Source organism: Labrus bergylta, chromosome 12 (assembly GCF_963930695.1).
Source record: "Labrus bergylta chromosome 12, fLabBer1.1, whole genome shotgun sequence".
Lineage (NCBI taxonomy): Eukaryota > Metazoa > Chordata > Actinopteri > Labriformes > Labridae > Labrus > Labrus bergylta.
Window position 1 is genome coordinate 8161015 of NC_089206.1, and position 20746 is coordinate 8181760.

General features: G+C 43.3%; 1 protein-coding gene across 7 annotated transcripts in view; it reads right to left on the minus strand.

The window, feature by feature from the left end:
* Positions 1–20746, minus strand: part of camta1a (calmodulin binding transcription activator 1a) — a 298102-nt gene that overhangs the window by 130691 nt on the left and 146665 nt on the right. For all 7 annotated transcript variants that reach the window (XM_065961236.1, XM_065961230.1, XM_065961231.1 and 4 more), the window contains one exon: positions 63–198. In XM_065961236.1, the coding sequence (XP_065817308.1) occupies positions 63–198 (136 nt within the window). The remainder of the gene's footprint in view (positions 1–62; positions 199–20746) is intronic.

Genomic DNA, 20746 nt, shown 5'->3' on the forward strand with positions numbered 1-20746 from the left:
CACACCTTCAACCCGCCTCTTTCTCTCGTTCACTCCCTCTGAATCCAAAGCCTCGCACTCACCTCAACTCCCTGTACTTTCAGCTTCATGTGATCCTCCCGCGTGGTCTTCCCGTCTTTCCTCTTCTTCCAGCAGTAGCCATCTTTTCTGTACTTCACCTTCTTCCTGTTGTACAATATCATCGACCCATTCTGTGGCCTGGAATCCACAGAAAGGACAAAGGACAGACAGAGGGTGAAAGAGAGAAAGAAGGAGGGGAAAAAAAAGAGTTAAAATGAGAAAATATATTTTTTTGGCACTGTTGCATCACAGCTAGGGGATTTATTTTAAAGATGTACAAAGAGGCCCGACGCGGCGGAAGAAAGCACCAGCGACTAATATGACAAGACTTCTTACGGGTGTTTTCACCATTGCTATGCAGAGTTTGACAATGAACAAAGCACCCTTCAGCATACATTTCCTCCGGTGAGAAGTGTGTGCAGCTAATTGACACTCCTCACAGAGTAAATTACATGAAGGCCAGAGTGTGAGGCAAGCAGAATGGTGGAGGGGGGGGGGGTTCCTTTCTTATCTCTCATTCATCCAACTTAAATGAGTTGTGGTGTTGGAGGTCCCTTGGGGGGAGAATAAGATCGTCCCTCACTCTCCATTCATAATTCATTCTCACTCCACCAGACCACAGCCTGTGGACTCATAATGATATAATGTAACTATTTGATGATAATCTGCCTTTCCACTTCGATATGTAATAGAGGCATTCGGCGTTCAGTGTTAAGCATTAACAGAAAGTGTGCCATCAAAAATGTATGACTTACTCCACAATAGGATGGTGCTTGAACATAGTTTTTGTTTGTATGTGCGTGTATTGTTGAGTGGCCTTAAATTCCTTATGCCAAAATGTGCATCAGTTTCACACTTCTTTTTTTTTCCAGTGCACCAACAGACAAACACACTAAATTCACACAGCTGTGATGGTTTGGAGCCCTCCCAAATGAAAACGGGTTCTCATCAGTGTTTGAAGCATCACAGTGAAAGTGTGGGAAAGCCGCCTGGCCAAGCTGCTGCGGAGACGATGAAACATTCAGTCGGTGAGCCTTGTTAGCCTTGTGCTCACTGCTCACATACGCATACACAAATTCATGAACACAAAAAAAACAAAAAAAACAAAAAACAGGAACACTCTCATCAAAGCAAAGAACAAAAGCCGAGTTGATTTGTGTCTTCTGTGAGAAAAAAAAAAAAAAAAAGAAACAATTGTTTTGCACTGTTTAGTTGTTTATTGTAATTTTTTTTAACAAGGTTTATTTATAACGCTGCATGCATCATTTTGCAGCGGCTGCCTTTGGGGGCCAGGCCGCGTGTTTATCTTGGTATCACTCATCAATCATTTTCCCAGCCTGGGATCTCAAGGGCCAGTGTAGAGGGAGGAGAAAGGATGGAGACAGGGTCCCTGCAGTCCCCCCTCTGTGGCCCCTGACAGCACCTTCTAATGAGAGACGCCACTCACACACTAGCGTACAAACTCCTTCTTGATCTCCCTTCCTCCCTTTCCTCCTCCTTTCCTCTCTCTTCTTGCCGTCAGTCAACTCGAGCTGTGCATCAGGGGATACTTTGTCTCCTCCCTCTCTCTCCGATTCGGATTTTGCCTTTTCTTCTCTCCCTCTTGTTTCATCTGTTTCACGATCTCTCACCTCTATTCTCCCACACCGCCCTCTCTCCTGCTGTCTTCTCCTCACTCTCGGAATACTCCGCATACTTTGCAGAAAACAACTATTTAAGAGACATTTTTATTGGTCAGTTCGAAAAGTGAAACTGCTACAAGAAGTATAAATTGTGTTCTAGTTTACAGCAACTGCAATGTCACCAATTGATGAGGCGTGATCATAAATGACACTCATGTTCTAACAACTTTGCAGAGTGCTGCAATCTCAACGTGTACTTATACACATTTGCATCCCGAATGTCACCTGAAGGACGCTCATTTGACACGCCTACATCAGCACTGGGTTTCAATCAAACAGGCGCCGAAATGCCCCTCTCTAACTGTGTGATCCTATTATTTGTTTCGATATCATTTCGGGTTTTGTCCTTCAAAAGATACAAGGAGTGCGTGCTTCTTAAAATGTAGCTCTGCTTGAGACAAAAAGATGGGCGCGGATGAGATAAGGCAGAAAATCAAATGACACGGGGCTATCTGATCTCCTCCGGAGCACTGGAAATTGGGGTGAGGCGTCGGTGTCAGAGGCTCCACGGCGTATTTATCGGCTCGGCGCAAAAACTTATTCGCTCAGCTATTTTTGAGAGACTGTTAGGTAGATGCTATTTTCAATTCAAGGCGCTTTGGGCTTGGAGGAGGGAGCAGAGGCACCCTGGAGTAGGTCTGAGGCAGAGGCCTGTATAAAATGCATGCTTTGGCAACATAATGTGTCTCCTCTCCCTCCTGCTGTCTCCCTCTCCTTCCCCTCTCTCCAACTCATTTCTTCCGCTGTATACTTAGGCGCTCCAATTAATCTTATCAGAATTATACATATTTATACATGAGGGGGAAAAGCTAACTGCTCTGTTATCAAAGAAGCGTGACAGGAGGCCCTCTGTCTCTGAAGCCTAAATGTGGCAGATTAAAATGGAAATACAGGCTTCTTCTGACAAAGTGCACACACGCTCCACAGCTGCTTTCTCTCCTCTTTGGAGTTTGCTGCGATAATAAGCTTTACCCTCAGGGTGGTTGTTAGGCCATGTCCAGTCCTTTAGGAATCATTCATTTACTCAGGTAATGGCATTCGCTCAATCAGATTTGTTCATTTGTGAAAAGTCAGGAGAGGGTGGGGGGTTTATGAGGCTGGTGACGTGTTCAGCAAGGCAACAAAGCAAGAGCAGGGGAGGCCTGGAGCGCACACAGGCAAAATATCGCTCACAGGCTCAGCTTGACTGTCTAAGGGCTCATGAGCACTAAGAAAGGAAGAAAGCCAAGAAAGAGGCGGCTAAAATAGACAGAGAAAGAGAGAGATAAATCTGTTTGAGTGTGAGAGTTATTCCTGTTCCAGCAGAGATCAGTGGGGAGAAACCACCAAACTGGTGAATCATCACGAAAGCCGAAAATCTGAAAAAACATCAGAGGATTTCTGGAGTCTTCTGATTTTAATAACCACACATTTTTGCAGAACACAAACAGGTTTATTCTGTTAGTGCATACATGTTTTTAGCAACTCCAAGCCATTCACTGAATTGAAAAACAAAAAGTGCACTCTTGAATGTGTATTGCACAAAAAATACGTGATTACTCAATTACCTGACCCAAAGTACTCAACTGTTTCAAGTGTACTCAGGAGTAAGACAAGAGTATAACACTATAATTGTTTTTTAAGCCTTTTTTTTACAGTAACAATTCAGTGCTGCAGGATGTTCTCTTGTAAAAGAGTTAAAGGGAATGAAATATTTCCGTCTTGGTGGACCGGTGTAGCAGTAATAGCTGGGCTCTAGCCTCTCTCTCCCCTTTCCACACTCTGTCCAATTCCCCATGATGCCCTGGGTTTGATTAATACCATACATGCTGTTTTTCTCCCCAGCAAGCTCAGTGCAGCCAGGAGGAGAGGCGAGGAGCAGAGGAGAGAGGAGGAAGGAGGATAGAAGAAAAGAAGAAAGGAGGATGGAGAAAAGGAGGGAAGGATGGAGGAGAGCAGCGGAGAGGAGAAGAGAGGGAAGGAGAGTTGGGCCTGAGAGGCTTTGAAGATCGGAGGGCGAGCTGGTCGGGGCCTGAAGTGGCTCAGGAGGGAGGCAACACCTGCTGTTCTCAATTACCCATCAGAGCCTTCAGCCATCACAGCCTTTACCCCACTGTGTCAACAACCACACTCACACCTACTACTCCTCCAAACATATCTACACACTCACAAACACACATCTCCTTTCGGTGGCACACACACCAACCCCATTAAGTATAAATATGAGGCGCAAATATGCCCCTGAGCATGTGTGTTTGTGTGCGCACACATGCATCACGCACACACGCACAAACACACCAAGTTTCTGGTCACCCTGTTGCTCCATCTCGGGACAACATTAATAGCAAGAAGTGTGACAGAACATCAATAATACACTGATGCTGGTCATTACGGCTTCTGTCAATCACAGATAAAACATAGGTCACGCGTGTTAAAACACATGTGGACGTGCAAACACACACACATACACTGGAGGTGTTGGGCGGCGAGCAGAGGTGTTTCCACGTGTAATGTAATTACAGTTCAAGCAACGGCGCTCTATTAGATAGCACATCATGTTTGAGCAGGATGTGTGAGCGGAAAGGTGCTGGCGTGGCGTGGCGTCGGGTGCTCCTATCTGGACGCATCACGTGCAATTGATGACTCGCAGATAAGCTGCTCCCTTCAGCCCCTGCCAAAGAATGCATCAGGAAGTGGGCCGTTCGCTAAAACTACTTTAAATGTAAATCTGCCACGGCCTCAGGATTGAGATTCATTGTCTGCGCTGCTCTGAAGCCCTCCAACTCCCCCGCTAGTGTTCGTATGTCGAGACGCCGCCGTGTTGCGTAGCTCTTAGACTGCCAATGAGGTCTCGACGCCTGGTCACTGTCATGCCCACAGTTCCTACTACTTTAGTCCTAAGCGGCTTCAACTCTCAGCCCCGAATGCTTAATTAGATATGCTAATTAAGGGAGTAAGGGGCACCGTGGCGGGTCAGTCAGCTGGAACAAGTTACGCAGCATCTTTAATCTCCTCCCTTTATAGTTTGTATCATTGTAACGTGTTAATCTCTTTTTTTTCTGCAAAGCTTTGCAATTTTTGTTGCATGTTCTGATACCGTTTTGCCTTCTCGATACTAATTCTGAGTGCTCAGATACTTGATTGATACAATGCTTTACACAGATACTTAACACTGACACTGGATACCCACCTTGATACTGATATTGGAGGTCGATACCTAAGCTTGTTACTAATATTTGATATCGATGTTAGAGTCCAATATAGAGACTGGCATTGGTCTACTTTTATAACTAATGAAACAAATCTAGTCCTATTTTTAAAGCATTAAGGATAACTATGAGAAAAAACAGTCACAGTAAAGTCCAGTTATTTCAAAATATGATACCGTATCTCAAATGCTGTCCAGATGGTGCACAATGTTTGTTCACCCAGTATGCTACACTAAATACAACTGTAATGATGAGGGGCTAGCTGCGGCCCTGGAGTCGTAATTCAGGATAGGGAGACAGATCGTATGCCTCCCCTCGTTCTCTCTATCTCTACTTCCAGTGTCTCCCACAGAACTCCAGCCCCGGCCTGCTGCCCTCCAGCACAAAACAGATGTTCCCCCCGCACTTATCTCAATGAAAAAATCACAGACAATTTACAAAGAATATAAATTACGCTCGTAGCTGCACATCAATGTCTCTGTCCCTATAAGACCTTGTAAAGAGGATAAGGGTGAATTGGTGTGGGAGGGTGGGTTTGGATTGTTGGAAGAGAACATAAGGCGGATAGAAGCAGCAGGGGTGGAGGGGCGGCGGTGCTGTTGCTCTTATCTGGTCCGCAGCAGCCCGACAGAATGAGAGAGAGGCTGGTGACTGCCGGTGATGCAGCGCTGATAGCAGCTAAGCCGGTTTCATGCACATTTCAGGGAGACTGCCATCACTGCTCAGACTCAAAACTCTCGGCTCCTGCCAGTGGATGAGGTTGGGACATTATTTACAAATAGCCATGTCGTACACTGGTAACTCCATTCATTGTGTCAACACATGCACGCATAGCAGCGAGGGCTAATGTGCAGCTTTGATGTACAGCTTAGGTGACATGGAATTTGAATTTCAGTGCTTGTAAGGTTTCGGCTGTGAAGACATTTCTCATTCACTTGAAATGCACACTCTCGCTGAGTGTGTGTGCGCGCGTGCGTGCATCCTGTGTGTGTATATTTAATGTGTTTAACTGGGTTGAAATGTTGATGACTTTTAACTGCTTCCTCAAAGGGCTTCCTCATCATATTTGCTATTTTCAGCCTTTCGTCAGTATGCATATGCTCACTTGGAAATAGCGACTACAGAGACGATGATTCATACCTCACATCCTCTCCACTAATCTTCGCAAATCATCCGTGGTGTGTCTCATGACGTTGTAAATAAAAGCACCATCAGAACGAAGCTTTTTTTAACAGCCCGGCTCCTGCTGACAACTACATGCTGAGTGCGCCGTGCTTCTGTAGACTTAAGTCCTGTAGCATCGCCTTATTATGACAATTTGTAAAGAGGACGCTTTTGTACTTTCAATAATGCATGTGCAGAAGGGGAATTGCAAACAACCTTATTTTATGTCATAGGGTAGAGTTGCTGTTTTAGCAGCTTGCATTCTCCAGTGGTAAGGAAATACTAATGCAATTAAATCTGAGTCGAACTAGACTTCAGCGAGAAAAGGTCAGCTTTTCATTATTAGTAACAACAACCTTGCTTTCTATTAAAACGAGAAGCATGAGGATCCAGCCCCCGAGTTAATGATGTGGCCTTGCACTTCCAAGACCTGTATTCAGAGCAGAGGATCTCTCTTACAGGTTTCCTATTAAAGCTTTGTTCAGTACCATGAACTTGTTACTTTGACAGTACTTAAATAAAAGTGTAAATTAGGTTACAAAAAGCATGATAGAACAAAGTAAGGAAAGTAAAAGAGGATGAAAGCCTAGTTCATATAAAACACAAACTTTAAAACATTCAGCCGGTCCATAGTTTTAAGTACTGACCCCAAAGGCCTCTAAGCCCCCAAATCAAGTAGTGAAATTACTTTGTGGTGGCCCAAATATGAACCTAGTTAAAAACAAAACAAAAAAGGTAAATCAACAAATGTATTACAGCTAGGGCTTACTGTAGGGCAGATTATTTCACAACAAACTTGTTAATTTTTTTTTGTGTAAATGTACAACAAAACTCAAGAAGACTTTTACAATTTCTGAAAGCCCATTGTGACTTCTTCAAATTGCTTCTTATGTCCTACCAACAGTCCCACATCATCACTAATATCAAAACAAACGTCATTTAATTTCAGAAATGACGAATAAAAACAGCAAATTTAACAAGCTGGAACAAGCAAATGTTTGACAATTCTTCTCGAAAACAATCTGAAAGGATTCTTAAAATTAATTTTCTTTCAATTGAGTCATCAATCTGAACATTTACTTTCTCTACCTCAAAAAAACAAACCTTCCTTCAAAGTGACATTTCAATCGACTAAAGCTCCAGTTCTTTGTAAACTTTTCGTTCAAATGTTCCTAATCAGTTTCATTTCTATTTCCACCCCAAAGTGAAGTGAGTGAAACAGCTGGAGTATCAGCTTTCTCTAATGCTAAGTGATAGAGTGAGAATATTTGGGGCAGCCTCCAACGTGTGGATAAAACTTGGTAGACCAGAACATTGGAACTGGTTAATGTAAACTTTGTAAAAGATTTGTATGAATGTGAAAATTATTATTCATCATAATAAAAAAAAACACCTACTGCATGTATTGGAAATCAAAGATCTTACAAATAAATACTGTTAAAGTGGGACTCCATCTGTGATTATATGGGGGGGGGGGGGGGGGGGGTCAAGAGGTTTGTGATGGGACAAGGACAGGCTCTCCTCCCCCATCATGCCTCATGCCAGACCGGGCTTATGGATCACCTGGACATGGCCCTCCTTGTCTCTCCCCCAGAGCAGCGCTGCCACAGTGCCAATGACCTTCCCCTATTGATCTCGCAGTGACGGAGCACAGCTAAGGCCAGCTATTGAACCACTTATGATTAATTCAAAAATCCTGCCTTGTCCACAAAAAAGGTAAAAGAACAAAGCACAAGCAGTGGGAACAAGTGAAAAGAGAGATGCATGAAGAGCCAGCAAGGTCACAAAAAAGCTCTACTTTTTAAAGTGAGACCGAACTTCAGAGTTAGAAGTGTTTCTTTACAAGCTGACCAAGCTATAAAGAACATCTCAGAGTCCCTTTTGTCACGAAAGAAATATCAGCGGAGTGATGGAGGGGTCGGGTTGAAAAGAGGGAGTGATAAAAAGAGAGGGAGAGGCAGACAGGAAAACAGAGAGAGAAGGAAGAGGAGAAGCTATTCTTCCTCTCCCGTCTCTTATTCCTCGGTCCTATTTTTGTCATGAGGATAGACCAGTGAGGGCGAGAGTTTGAAATTGAGCTGTAACTCTATCTGTGTGCTGGAGCGAATCAGAAAGTCTATCCCACCTTTCACCTGGGAATCACAGCTCTCTCCGTGCCCTGTCTGGTCGCCATACCAACCAGCTAGGCATCATAGGATTAATTGGAGCCCAGGGCTCAGCGGCAGCTCATACACAGATAGAGAGAGCGTGGGGGGGCAGAGGGACGGACATCAGCCACGGTCAAGTGATGGTGGCCATGCAGATCTAATCGAATTTCAGGCATTGCTTGCATTGCAGGGCTGATATGGTCCTGTGGTCGCACTAAACATATCGGAGGCCCAGCCACCTCCGCAGTGACGCTCCGATTGGATTCCAGGATGAAGTTCACAGTACAGCGTTGGTTTTCTCCTCTGATCCCTGTGTGTGGTGTGGGGATTTTACACAAACACTGACACAGTGTGATTCGCCTCAGTAAACACAACCTGTGCCAGAATGTAGAGTTTACAGAGCAGCAACAGAGTGGAGCCCACTGTGTCGTGTCTTGATGTGAGATAAAAGGAAAAATGACAGGTGTAGAAGTGTGAAAAAAAAAGAAGTTATTTTACCTTTTAGATATTAGAACAGATAACAGAAGTGATTTTTTTTAAATGAATAATTTGATTGTATTTCTTTTCCATAACCAAAACAGAATGTTAAAAAAAAAAAAGGCTCAGAACTCCTGTTTTTTTCTTGGCAATTTAAAGTTCACTGGCAATATTTTCATAAATGCAAAAGAATCTCCGCTTTCAGTTCATTTGTTGATCATCAGACTCTGCTTTGATCAGCTTTTGCACCGCTGCAGAAGAGCCGTGTGTGGCACAATCAGCATGATCCAGCTTTAGACAAATCAGATTAAAGCTGCTCAGCTGGCCAAAAGATCAGACTGTACTTTGTGCTGGGAGGCCTTCAGCCGTAAATCTGTGTGTGTCAGTGTGGAGCACACCATTCATAGCAAAGAGCATCCAGACTCAGTGAAGCTACTGTACTCTAACTTCACTTGTTGACAATTAAATGTAGACCATGCTGTTTCTGTAGACGCTGGTGAACTGCTGCAGACGGTTCATGTGTTGACCACTGACCATGGACAGCACTGGAAACAGATTTGTTCTCCTTCAGCTGCAGCGCTTGCTTTTGCAAATGCTAGTAGATGTGGTTAGGACATCTTTAATTGTTAAAACATGAATATTGTGTTTCTAGTACTTAAAGAGTGTTCAGCAATTCTTTATTGGTGGAGGTAGAAAAAGGAAAATCTACCTATACACTCCACGCTCCTCTTCGTCTTTTTCCCTTTTACCACTCCACTAACTATTCTTAACCTCATGCATTCAGGCTACTGACTTATAAATTGCCCTTATAATGTGATATAATTCTATCGATTGTGTTTGTTTCAAATAAATGTATGGTTTCTTTGCTGAAGCCCCTTGTGTCACTTGCCATTATTTGACAGTTTCCCTGACTTTAACCTGCTGTGTTCACACATCACACTCAGGCTGACTTTATGCAGACCTGTTACGAGGGCGCCAGCAGGAAAAAGTGCAGATAAAGTTCGGGTGAACAATTGGGCCGATGTTGTTTATGAATGCAGGTCACCCCGACATTTTTGGGGGACAATTTGAGCAGTTTTGTGCATGTCTGAATACATATTTGCACAGTTTTATAATATCCATTGGTCATAACACAAATGCATAATTTAAATTATGTTTAGTCAGTGAGATTTAAAGAATAAAAAAAAACCAAGATCCATTCATTTGTAAATACTATTATGTGTCTGTTTTCTTATATTAGCAGCATTTGTATGTTTTTCATCTTCATTCTAAAGTCCTACTCGTCTGGTAAATTATGTTGATGTTCTTCTAATTCTTTGAAATGCACTTCCCATAAAAACATTGCTGAAGATAATAAAAAAGGACTGTATGGAGAGACTGACTGGAGAGAGAGATGAGACAAAGAGTGTGTGTGCAGTGTATGATGTTATGGTTGAGAGTGTTAGTCAAGTGGTCCCACAGGCCCTCGCAGCTCCCTCTCACTCAATTTCTCTGGGTATGTTTGTATATGATGACCCGCGACCTTGGCCCCTGGCACATGTCTGAGATCACTCCACTCCTACTCTGATGCATCAGCTAGGGCCAGGACCTCAGACATATACAGACACACACAGACACACACAGACACACACAGACACACACAGACACACACAGACACACAAGCAAACACACTGGACTGAGCGAAGCAGAGGATAAGTCCACTCTCCTTCTCCTGGTTTTACACACCAGCACTGAGGCTATACCAGGACAGTGTGGATGATGGACTGTGTGTGCCCTGCTAAGTTTATCTACCCCCATGCAGCTACAGACTCCTACAGCCATCTATATGTACACACACATCTGCATACACTCATAAAGTAGTCAGCAAGGCGCACCTCTAATCATGGCCACCTCTGCCTTTTCATTTTCCAAGTTCAGTGGCCCATTGAGCTCCCACTCACTAAATCATATCTCCATAGCTCCACACACACACACACACACACACACACACACACACACACACACACACACACACACACACACACACACACACACACACACACACACACACACACACACACACACACACACACACACACACACACACACACACACACACACACACACTTTGTTGTCATTTTTTGCTTCCTTTTGTTACTTAAAACAAACTCTCACACACACACACACACACACACACACACACACACACACACACACACACACACACACACACACACACACACACACACACACACACACACACACACACACACACACACACACACACACACACACACACACACACACACACACACACACACACACACACACACACACACTTCTGCATGGCTGGCATAACAGTGGGCATAGTGTAATAAATCCCACACAGCTTGGGGTGGACTAAACACAGATGCAATGAGCATCTAGCCATGCCTTCCAGGTGCAGAAGAGGTGGAAACCCCCCTATTCCAAAACCATAAAATGTTTATCCTCAGTCTGGCACAGAGGCATGACTTTTACACACTTCCTGCAGCAGCGTTTCCAAACTACAGCAGAACGCAGACAGGCCTGCCGTGCCGGCCTATAGCTGATTGACTATTTCCCCCATATTTGACACACCAGTGAGTCTGCTCATCAGTCACCTCAGCAAGTAGGCTGTGAGAATTTGTTAGGGAGGGAGGTGTGGTGGTAGTGTGGGGGAGGCAAGGCAACAGCCACAGCATGGCAAAGAGTTTGCTTCTGGCTCTGTGCCGCATATACAGCCAGGCGAAGGGAGACGAAATGAAATCTAGGTTTCATTCATCAATGTGGTACGCACTGTTAGCAGTATACACACTTTACTACTCATTGGTTCCTCTTTCAAATCTCATATTCCAAAGGGTTTTCTTTGATCAAATGATGTGTAGAGGGAAAGGAAGCCGAGGGAAATCCTCTGCTGTCGCCCTGAGACCACGTTAGATGTTTAAAGAATGTTATACAAACTAAAACATGGCCTATATCCTGATTTCTCATCCCAGTCTAGTTTATGTACTCCCTTGTGTTAGTGTGTGACATGCCTGGATACAGCTCAGCAGGAAGCTGTGATGTACTTTATAAAAATATGCATATACATTACTGGATGGGTTTCAATGTGAATCAATACTATGTTTTTTTACTTAAAAGAACTGGGTCATTCTTGGTAAAATAGAGATACACACTGGGGGTTTGAACACAAAAAGGACCTTTACTATCCCCAAAATACGCACACGAACACAAAAACACACAAACATGGTGTGCTGCTCTTTGCTGTTGGGCAAAATTGTAGGAGGACAATGAGACATTGCTGTGGCCTGCGTTGGCAATGTGATGAACTACTTCTGGAAGCAATCAACTGAATTTACATCATACCTTGACATTTAGCCTCACACTCCACACACTATCAGAGTGGGGTGTCTCATATGTGTTGGGTTTTTGAGTGTACCGGTATATGTGTATATGTGCGTGTGTGCGAACGTGGAATTAAATATGTTTCCCTGACATTTAGCCTTGCTGTCCACATGGCGCTCTGCAGGAGGAGGCACCATGGGAATGCCAATCTTGAATCCTGCAACATATTATATATTTTTTGGTGAGTGTATTTGTGTGTGTGTCAGGATTGAAATACACAGTTATTAAGGGGGGAGGCCTGCCACTCACGCGTCTCCAGAGGGTGAGGAGACCAGACACCATATAGAAGGGAAGGAGAAGGGGAAAAGGCAGACAGACCGAGGGCAAAAACAGAGAGAAGCACAACTAATGAAGGAGAGAGAAAGGGAGTGGTGAAAGTGTCAAGGCACCCATTGTATTGCTGGGCAGGAGCAGTAAAGACAAGCTAGTGGCCACTGCAACTTTAAGGTTGCCATTAAACTCTCGCCTTACTCGTGTTTATGGTCGGCTTTGTGTGTCAGAGGAGAAGGGGATCGTAAAGCGGGGCTTTGTCTGTCTGCCATTGATTTATTTCCTTCGTTAGGGTGATGACACTGCCTGCTTATGATGTCCTAGCACAGACTGTAATTACAGAGCACTTCTGTCTTTATTGATGTCACTTTGTTAGTTTAATTACGCTATATTGGGTTTTAGAGTCGCCACAAGAGCAAAGCTATGATGTAGGGCAAAAATCATCAATGGAACATCCTCTTTTGAAGATGTTGGGGGCAGAGAGTTGGGAGATAATTATTTCATGGACAGACATCTAAAATAGACCCTGTGCATCTCAACATCTACAAAGGCAAAGAGAAAGTAATCTGAAATTGTATGACTTATGCGTATGTGTTATGACTAAAGTCAGAGGGTGGAGGCTGTGAATGTGATGAGGGCCTTAATGGAAATGAAACACCTGGGTTCAACCTTGAGAGCGACTGTTTACACGCCCAGTCCCCAGGTGCAGGGGTTGACTGAGAGTTGAGCGAGCATGATAACCATTGGTGTGTGTGTGTGATATATGATGGGACCCAGGGGGAAGTAGTGCCATGTGAAGGTGACCCTTAAGGGAAAGCGGAGGAGGGAGAGGCCACCTGCTTGCTGGCGGTGGCGAAATGAGGGTGACAGCCATCCACCTGTCTGAGAATGTGCTCATTCCAGACCCCATCTGCCCACCCCCCCCCCCATTGGGATATCTCCTCCCCAGGGGACCCTGTGACCCTCGCTGTCGTCCGGTTGACCAGGCCTCCTGTCCACTGTTCCTACGGCCCGCTGAAACTGCCACCGCTCACCTCTGACCACAGGCCATTCTGGGGCACTGTAATACTGTACCGTTTATCGCGGGCTTTGCAGCGGATGTGGGCAGTTTTACTCTGTTTCTCTTTTTCTTGTTTAAAAGTGATACAAGCCCCTCGGCCTTATGTGCAAGACTCTGCTATAAGTCTCCTGCAATGGCTAAGTCATCACAGGTAGCCAACAGGGAAAGCCTTTATTTGCTTTCTTTTTTCCTCCACTCTGATGTTCTTCAAACTGAAAACTCATGATGGTGTTCTGTAGCAAAGATAATCGCTGGCCAACTACAGAGCAATTTGGCAACTCAAACAATAGTCACATATAGTGCACTGTCGATTTGTCACTTCTCTCCCTCTCTCTCTTTCTCTCCCTCTGTGCATGCAGCTGCTCGTGTTTCATGCCATTGTAGAATGAAACACACACAGAATTTCATTCTATCGCCAACCGATCCACCCTGTGGATAGATCTCTTTATTCAGGGATGTCTGTCTCACTGCAATCAGGCACATCCCTGTCTCCAGTGACTGGAAACCTGTGGCCTGAACCTAGGGCTGTGTTTGCTCTTTCTCTGTTGGCTTCAACCACATAACTAAGAGAGGTCTGTAAGGGAAAAGACCCACTGGACTTCTGACATGTCCTCTCATCTCCAACAGTCCTCCAGGGCTGACAGGCTTACTGTACTCTACGCTTTTCAGAAGTTTTTTTTTTTTTTTTTTTTGCTCTGCTAAAGAAGAGTAGCAAAATAAACTGAAGCTGAGACAGAAAGTATGATGGGGAGATGGATGGAAAGAGCAAAATTTGAAAGGATTTGAAGATTTGAAAGGTGGAAGGAAAGGAACATTGGCTCTTTGCTATTGCAGAAAAGTCTGGAAAAAAAAATTACTGACTTGCCAGGAAATAGTTTGCCCACGGTAAGGTAAAAATATATCAGCATAGCAGGTAAAAGTGTGCCATTAAGGTGACGTGTGTCGTACTCAGGCCTAGTAGCTGGTATTGTCTCCTCTCAGGCTAAGATCAGAGTTCTGTGCATGCTCTGCATGATTGTTTGACTGTTTCCATCTTATCGATGTTACTCTGGCTGCCTTCCTGGAAAAAGATACTATATTATCTCTACCTATTTATGGCAGACATCATGGGGAGAACGTATATTGTATAACTGCCTTGCTGCTCCTCTAGCAGGTTGGGGGGGAGGGGGGTCCATTCATGCAAATATTTTCTCCATTTAGAAAAAAATTAGAAAGACATGAAAGGACATTCAAAGAAAGAGTGGGGATATAAAGATGAACTAGGTAAAGAATAGGTGCCAGAATGGTAAGACATTGAGCCAGAATGACAGATCAAGAACCACTAAATCATTTCAAAACAGCCAGAAAGAATAGGTTAGATTAAACATTAGCAATGCATTACATTTAATTAAAAACTGTTTGAAATAGTAGAAAATATGAAGTTTGGTTTCTCAATGTTGTTTTGGGGTTCCAACATGTCGCCCACCATTGCATGTGTTGAGCGTGGAGTTAGGCGAAGTTGGAGGCGGGTGATAGTGAAAAAGTTTCTTCAAAGGGTTTAGGAAGCAGCACAGCGCAGTAGAGTTAGACAACTACACACAACCAACCAGCCTTCTAGGCTGTGCTTTGATGCCTTTAGAGTAAATGCATCAGTGGTGATGCTTCTGGCCATTAGCATGCCTCTGGCCATTAAACATGCCAAGGGCCAGACTTCATTATTGATAGATACACACACTTAAATCCTTGCACATTCACAAGCATGTAGCTGCATACACAGAAAACATGCCTATAAGACCTTTATCCCACTCAATACATCCATATGAGGCCAAAATGAGTTTCCCAATTGGGTCCCAGCTCTTAGTTTTTAATGGAGGCCCCACATTGGTTAGTCAGGATATGTTAATTGAGGGGCCCTAGATGGGATACACTCAGAGCCTTTTTTGCCCCACCACCACCCATGTTTGATGTTTAAATAGTATGCCTCATTTCTAGCCCAGGTGCCCATTTTGGCCCCTGAGTCTATGCCCAGTTGAAGCCCACATAACCAGGTTATACCAATGTTAGTACTACTTGAATGAGTGTGGTGTCTCATGAACTCAAATAATGTGTGGAAATTCCAAACTGTTTTTGTTATCACGTCCTCTACTCTGTTCAACACCAATGTGGAAAATAAAGTTATATACTCTTTCTTATCAAAGCTATTTTACATGCCTATATACTCTACTATAATATACTAAAAGAAAAAACTGTGGCAGCAGCTCATGGTTGTCTGCCAAAGATGCTAGTATTGTGTTGAGTTTTGTTGCAGCTCAATCCATCTATTTCCAAACATCTGCAGACCCACACTCATGATTAAAATAGATAAACAAACTGCTCATAAATCTTTGCTTATCACAAAAAGCTTAACTGTCTCACACAACAACAGCATTAGTGCGTGTTTTGGCCAAAGGCAGACAGTAATAGATGGTAATAGGGTTTACTACAGGAAGGCAAGAGGCGCAGACAGGAAAAAGCACAATGATAGTCAGAAAAAAGGGAGAAAGTGTAAATAAAGAGCTGTGGGAGTTGGATAACAATTGTAAGGAGATAAAAATGGAGTCTGAGCACGAGAAAAAGGAAAGAACAGGGTGGGGAGAGGGTGAAAGGAGGACTGTGATGACGAGGAGTGGGAAGGTTGGTCTCATTACTATTAGACCTTCTCTCCCCCTGCAGGCTCAGGTGACCCCAGCTCTCTAGCCCTCTGCCTTACACACCACTAATCATTTGGTTTTAATCACCGGGATATTCTCCCCCTTTGCCCCTCCCCCACCTCGCCTCCTCTCTCTTCATGCCCTACTGTGCGCCCTAGCCTTTGCCAAGGTCCAGCTAATTTTATTCTAATTGGCCATAGCCTGGGCTGGGACCGATCTGCCTCATTGTCCTCATCCATCCATCCATCCTGTCTCTGTTTCACTCTCTGTCCTTTCTGTTCCTTTGGCTCTCCCCAGCTCTCTCCCTGATTTCACAACTTCACGCCTGTGCTTGTTTCTTCATTTCCTCCCCGTCTCATCTCTCTTTCACCTCTAATTTTTCTTTTTGCCCATATGCTGCTGTGGCAGCTCCCTCCCTCCCTCTGTCTGTCTTTCATGCCGTTCACTGACATCACAGCTTCCAGAGCGCTTTCCAATTTCTGTTCTTCCTCTCCTATTGACCTTACATTCCAACAGACAAAACAAATAGCCTTGATGTTGTCAGGCAACAGAAAGCTTTGTATGACTGCCTTGTTCCGCACACAATGCCATGAAAAAGAAATGCGAAGTTGTTCAATTAGGTAAACCTGATGCCTAGAGTCTGACAGCCTTCCTCTTTAATTTCAGAAGTGGGAAAACAGACTGTTTGTCAAATGACACCGAAAAACGAGTGTGCTGTATGAAGAACAAAGGTTGATAAGATGCCGGCTGGACAAAAAGCACCATGAATCTAATTGAAACCAACGTCTGGGAACCAGCCCTCTCTATAACAGGCATGTGTGAGCACAGCAGCTACAGTTGAGATGACATGATACATGTTTTTTAACCCTTTAGACTACAGCCTTAGATTTAATGTGCACCTATATTACAGTTTGATAAATAAAATAAAATGACTTTGTTTGTAATAAGGAAAGCTTACACCAGTTTCAACCAATGATACCAGAACAACTCATCGGACAAACCCCCACTTTTAGCAGCACTTGGCTAAGACATATAAGATAGTTTTCTCGCATCTGGATTGTAGTTTTGTGTGTCTTCAGTAGTTCAACCACTTTTCATCCCAAATCCAATTCCTCCCAATGTCATGTCCCCTTTCCAATCCAGTTTCACAAAAAAAACAAGTCAAATTATTGAGGCCAGATGCTCACAAAATACATGGACTCGAACCAAAGCTAGCTAACAACTGCATGTTATTTCGGTGCTGTTCGCCCACTTATTTACCCAAAATGGAATTCCTTAAGACATTTTATATTACGCCTCCCTTTCCTGTCAAAAATATGTTAAAATATTGAGGCCAAATATTCTTAAAATAATGTTTATTTGGATGTAGATTGACAGCAAGAGAAAACTTACCTCAATGAAATCGTTTGTATGCTATTTTACTTGAAATCTTGTGAAAATTCCAACAGTAAGTTGGCTCTTTTGTAGAACCTCAGGGTCCCAAATGAGCAGGGGGGAAACACATTTTTGTCCATGTATGTTGGATGGATGATTACGTTCCCAGTCCTTAAGCTCCTCTTACCAAAAGTCTTGTCTTTTGAGTTATAAGTAAATCATTTGAATTATTCTTAAGATTTTTCTTATAAATATGAAATATCTATAACCACAAGCTAATTGGCCGTAGACAAAGCTCAGAACAATGAAGCCAAATCTCACAATGCTGGTCATCACAGCCAACTTTACCTGTCGCTCTGAGCACAAAAGGAGGGCGGAAGATGGAAATCCTGCATTACAATCACACGCTACAAATCCTCTACTTTTCTTTTCTCCTCCGGATCAACAGCTCCAATAAATTTTCATTACACCTGTGTGAAGCGCTTCAAATAGAGCCACAGAAGCAGAAACTAATTACTTTCTAATTTATTGACTAATGGCCACAGCCCTGGGAGACAGCTGCAATTGTTCTAACAGTCCTGCTGCTCCGACTGCACTCAGGTCCACTTTAGATTCATAACCAAAATAATTTATCATTACAAGCACATTAAATTGAACCGTATAGACCATAACAGTGGTAATTTATATCATTTTGTTGTTAGGGATGCTTTCCCCTCCCCTCTCTTGAAAGCATGCAATCTCTGCGATGGGATTTGTCTCCAGTTGGTTGTTGTTTGTGGCAGCTTCACTTTGTTCTTCAAAGAACTCTTTGTTTTGGGCCTCATTCGCTATTTGTAGGAGCTTTAAGCAGAGAGAAGACAGTGAGGAATGTATGGCCTTAAAAAACCCATAAAGAGAGGTCGTTTCTGTGAAAAACAAAACTAACATGACTGCCTAGTGTGCATGCCATGGGTACAGGGCATGATCAAAGGCAGATAAATTGCCTCTGTACTGACTTGAAGTAGACTTCTGTCATTATTTGGGTACCGGTATCCCTTAGTCAACCAGGAAAAACTCTGTGCTCATGATGCATTAATTTTCAGCAATTGCCTTTATCTCATAATGCATCTTTTTTTTTGATGGGAACAATGCTTTCAGGATGTCAACGTCCCTATCAACACGACATAAATGGTCACCCAGTGGTTTTGAACAGCGTGATAACCACATTAGCCATGTGTCAAGGCTCCCTTAATCACTACCGAGGATGCCATTAGTGCATTGATGGGATATTCTGAAGCAAAGTATGAGATGGCATTTTGCACTGTTGTCATTAAGATGGTAGGCCCATATGATCGCGCAAACTCATTATGTAAGCAGTGATTAGCATTGACCTTGCCCTCTGCGAGGTGAGTGGTCTGAAACAATGCCAGAAAAAGGCTCCAGTGGCTACATAGCCAATAAGAAGCCTGTATAGAGAATAGATTAGATTTTATATGTTGTCAAAATCTGTATTTTCCATAAATGTTTCCTTTGGAGAATAGTAAAAACCAAACTTCATTAAGTTAAGTCAAGTCAAGTCATCACTCAGAAAACATAATTCCTAGCCTCTGTATGTTAGTGTTTCTGTATTTTTAACCTTACTTTTATGCAGAAGAAAAAAATATCCTCAAGGTTTAGGAGTTTTGCAAAAGTTCAACCTCCTACGACTACAACAACAACAACAACAACAACAGATCCAACTATGTTGATAGTACCAGCATCCTATGTGTTTTATTACTGAAGGCTTAGATGACTGTTGCACAGCCCTGAGGGAGGGTTTGAACAGTATCAGTCTGTCGCTGTGGGAGGCAGCCTCCATTCACACCTCCCTTTTGCACAGACATGTCAACTACTCAAATTTACACTTCTACCAGTTTGGCAGTTACAGTGATAATTAGAAAATTTGACTGTAGATTGCAATCTGCAATGACAATGACGTAGTTCACCCTTTTGCCTGAAGTTTCTTCTGTGCTCATGCATTGGTATGTCATGACCTGATAGTGGACTGAACAGAGTAAGAAATAGGTCTAAACATGATTCTGCCTGGATGTAAATCTTCATTCATGGCTCCTGTAAAAAAAGAAAGAAAAAGGAACACATAAAGGCAGCTCACACAAGCACAAGTATCCATAGCAACAACATTAGTGAATCACCAATGAAAGGAATAAATGCAAAAGTTCACACATCAAACGAACGTGGAGCCAAAAACGGTATTATAATATCATAAAGCTGTTTTATTTGATCACAAATCACATTCACAAAAATACACACATGAATTGAGAAACACATATGGACCCACAAATGCCCCTCTCCACCCTCCCTCTCTCACACTCTCTCTCTCTCCCTCTGTGTCCTCTTCAGACATTCAAGCTTTCACAGGCTGATCAATAGAATCCAGCAGGCCACAAATACAGAGAAGAGGGTGTGTGGAAGGGGGGGGGGGGGGGGTCTCATGGGAGAGACAATAAGGACATTGAGAATAAAACAGAGGCACACAAACAGAGACGTACACAAACACATACACACAACCCTTCCTATATTCCCTAGCCAAGCGGTGACGTCAGCCTCCTGTTTAAGACACATCCCACCTAATGGAGCATAGCCAAGGCACGATATGTGTGTTTCTGTGTGTAAGTGAGTGTATGTGTGAAATAATGTTGGACTGAGAGAGTTTACATGACACAGCACAGGCAAGAGAAGGACACAACACTACAGTGGAACACACACAAAGTCAAGCACAATGGCCATTAAATCAAAAGCAATCTCTCTCTGCAGCTTGAAATTCATACCTAGAGTGCTTTCACACATGCATGTACCCTATACACAAAACTGACAAATACCGCTGTCCAATACACTTCATTACTATCAGGTTACTTTAAAAGTGTGGAAAGAAATGTGGGACGGAATGAATGACATTCCAGAAATACATCCTCTCCAAAAGTGAACAAAATGTGTCAGCAGTGGGAGTATAAAATCTCTGAATGAGAGTTTTTTGGCATGGGAGATATGGAGAGAAATCAATTTCAGGGCCAAGCATTGTGCCAAGGACATCCAGAAGGGCATAGCTCTGTTGATCTGTTCATATCAATTTGCTCTCTCCTGCAGACGGAGAATGCCACAATGTGCAGCGCTGCATCTTTAAGGAATATCGCTCCGATAACGGGTGCCATAAAACACATAATTTTACAGTCAAACCATCTCTGTCTCAAACGCACTTGAAGCGGAAGCCATT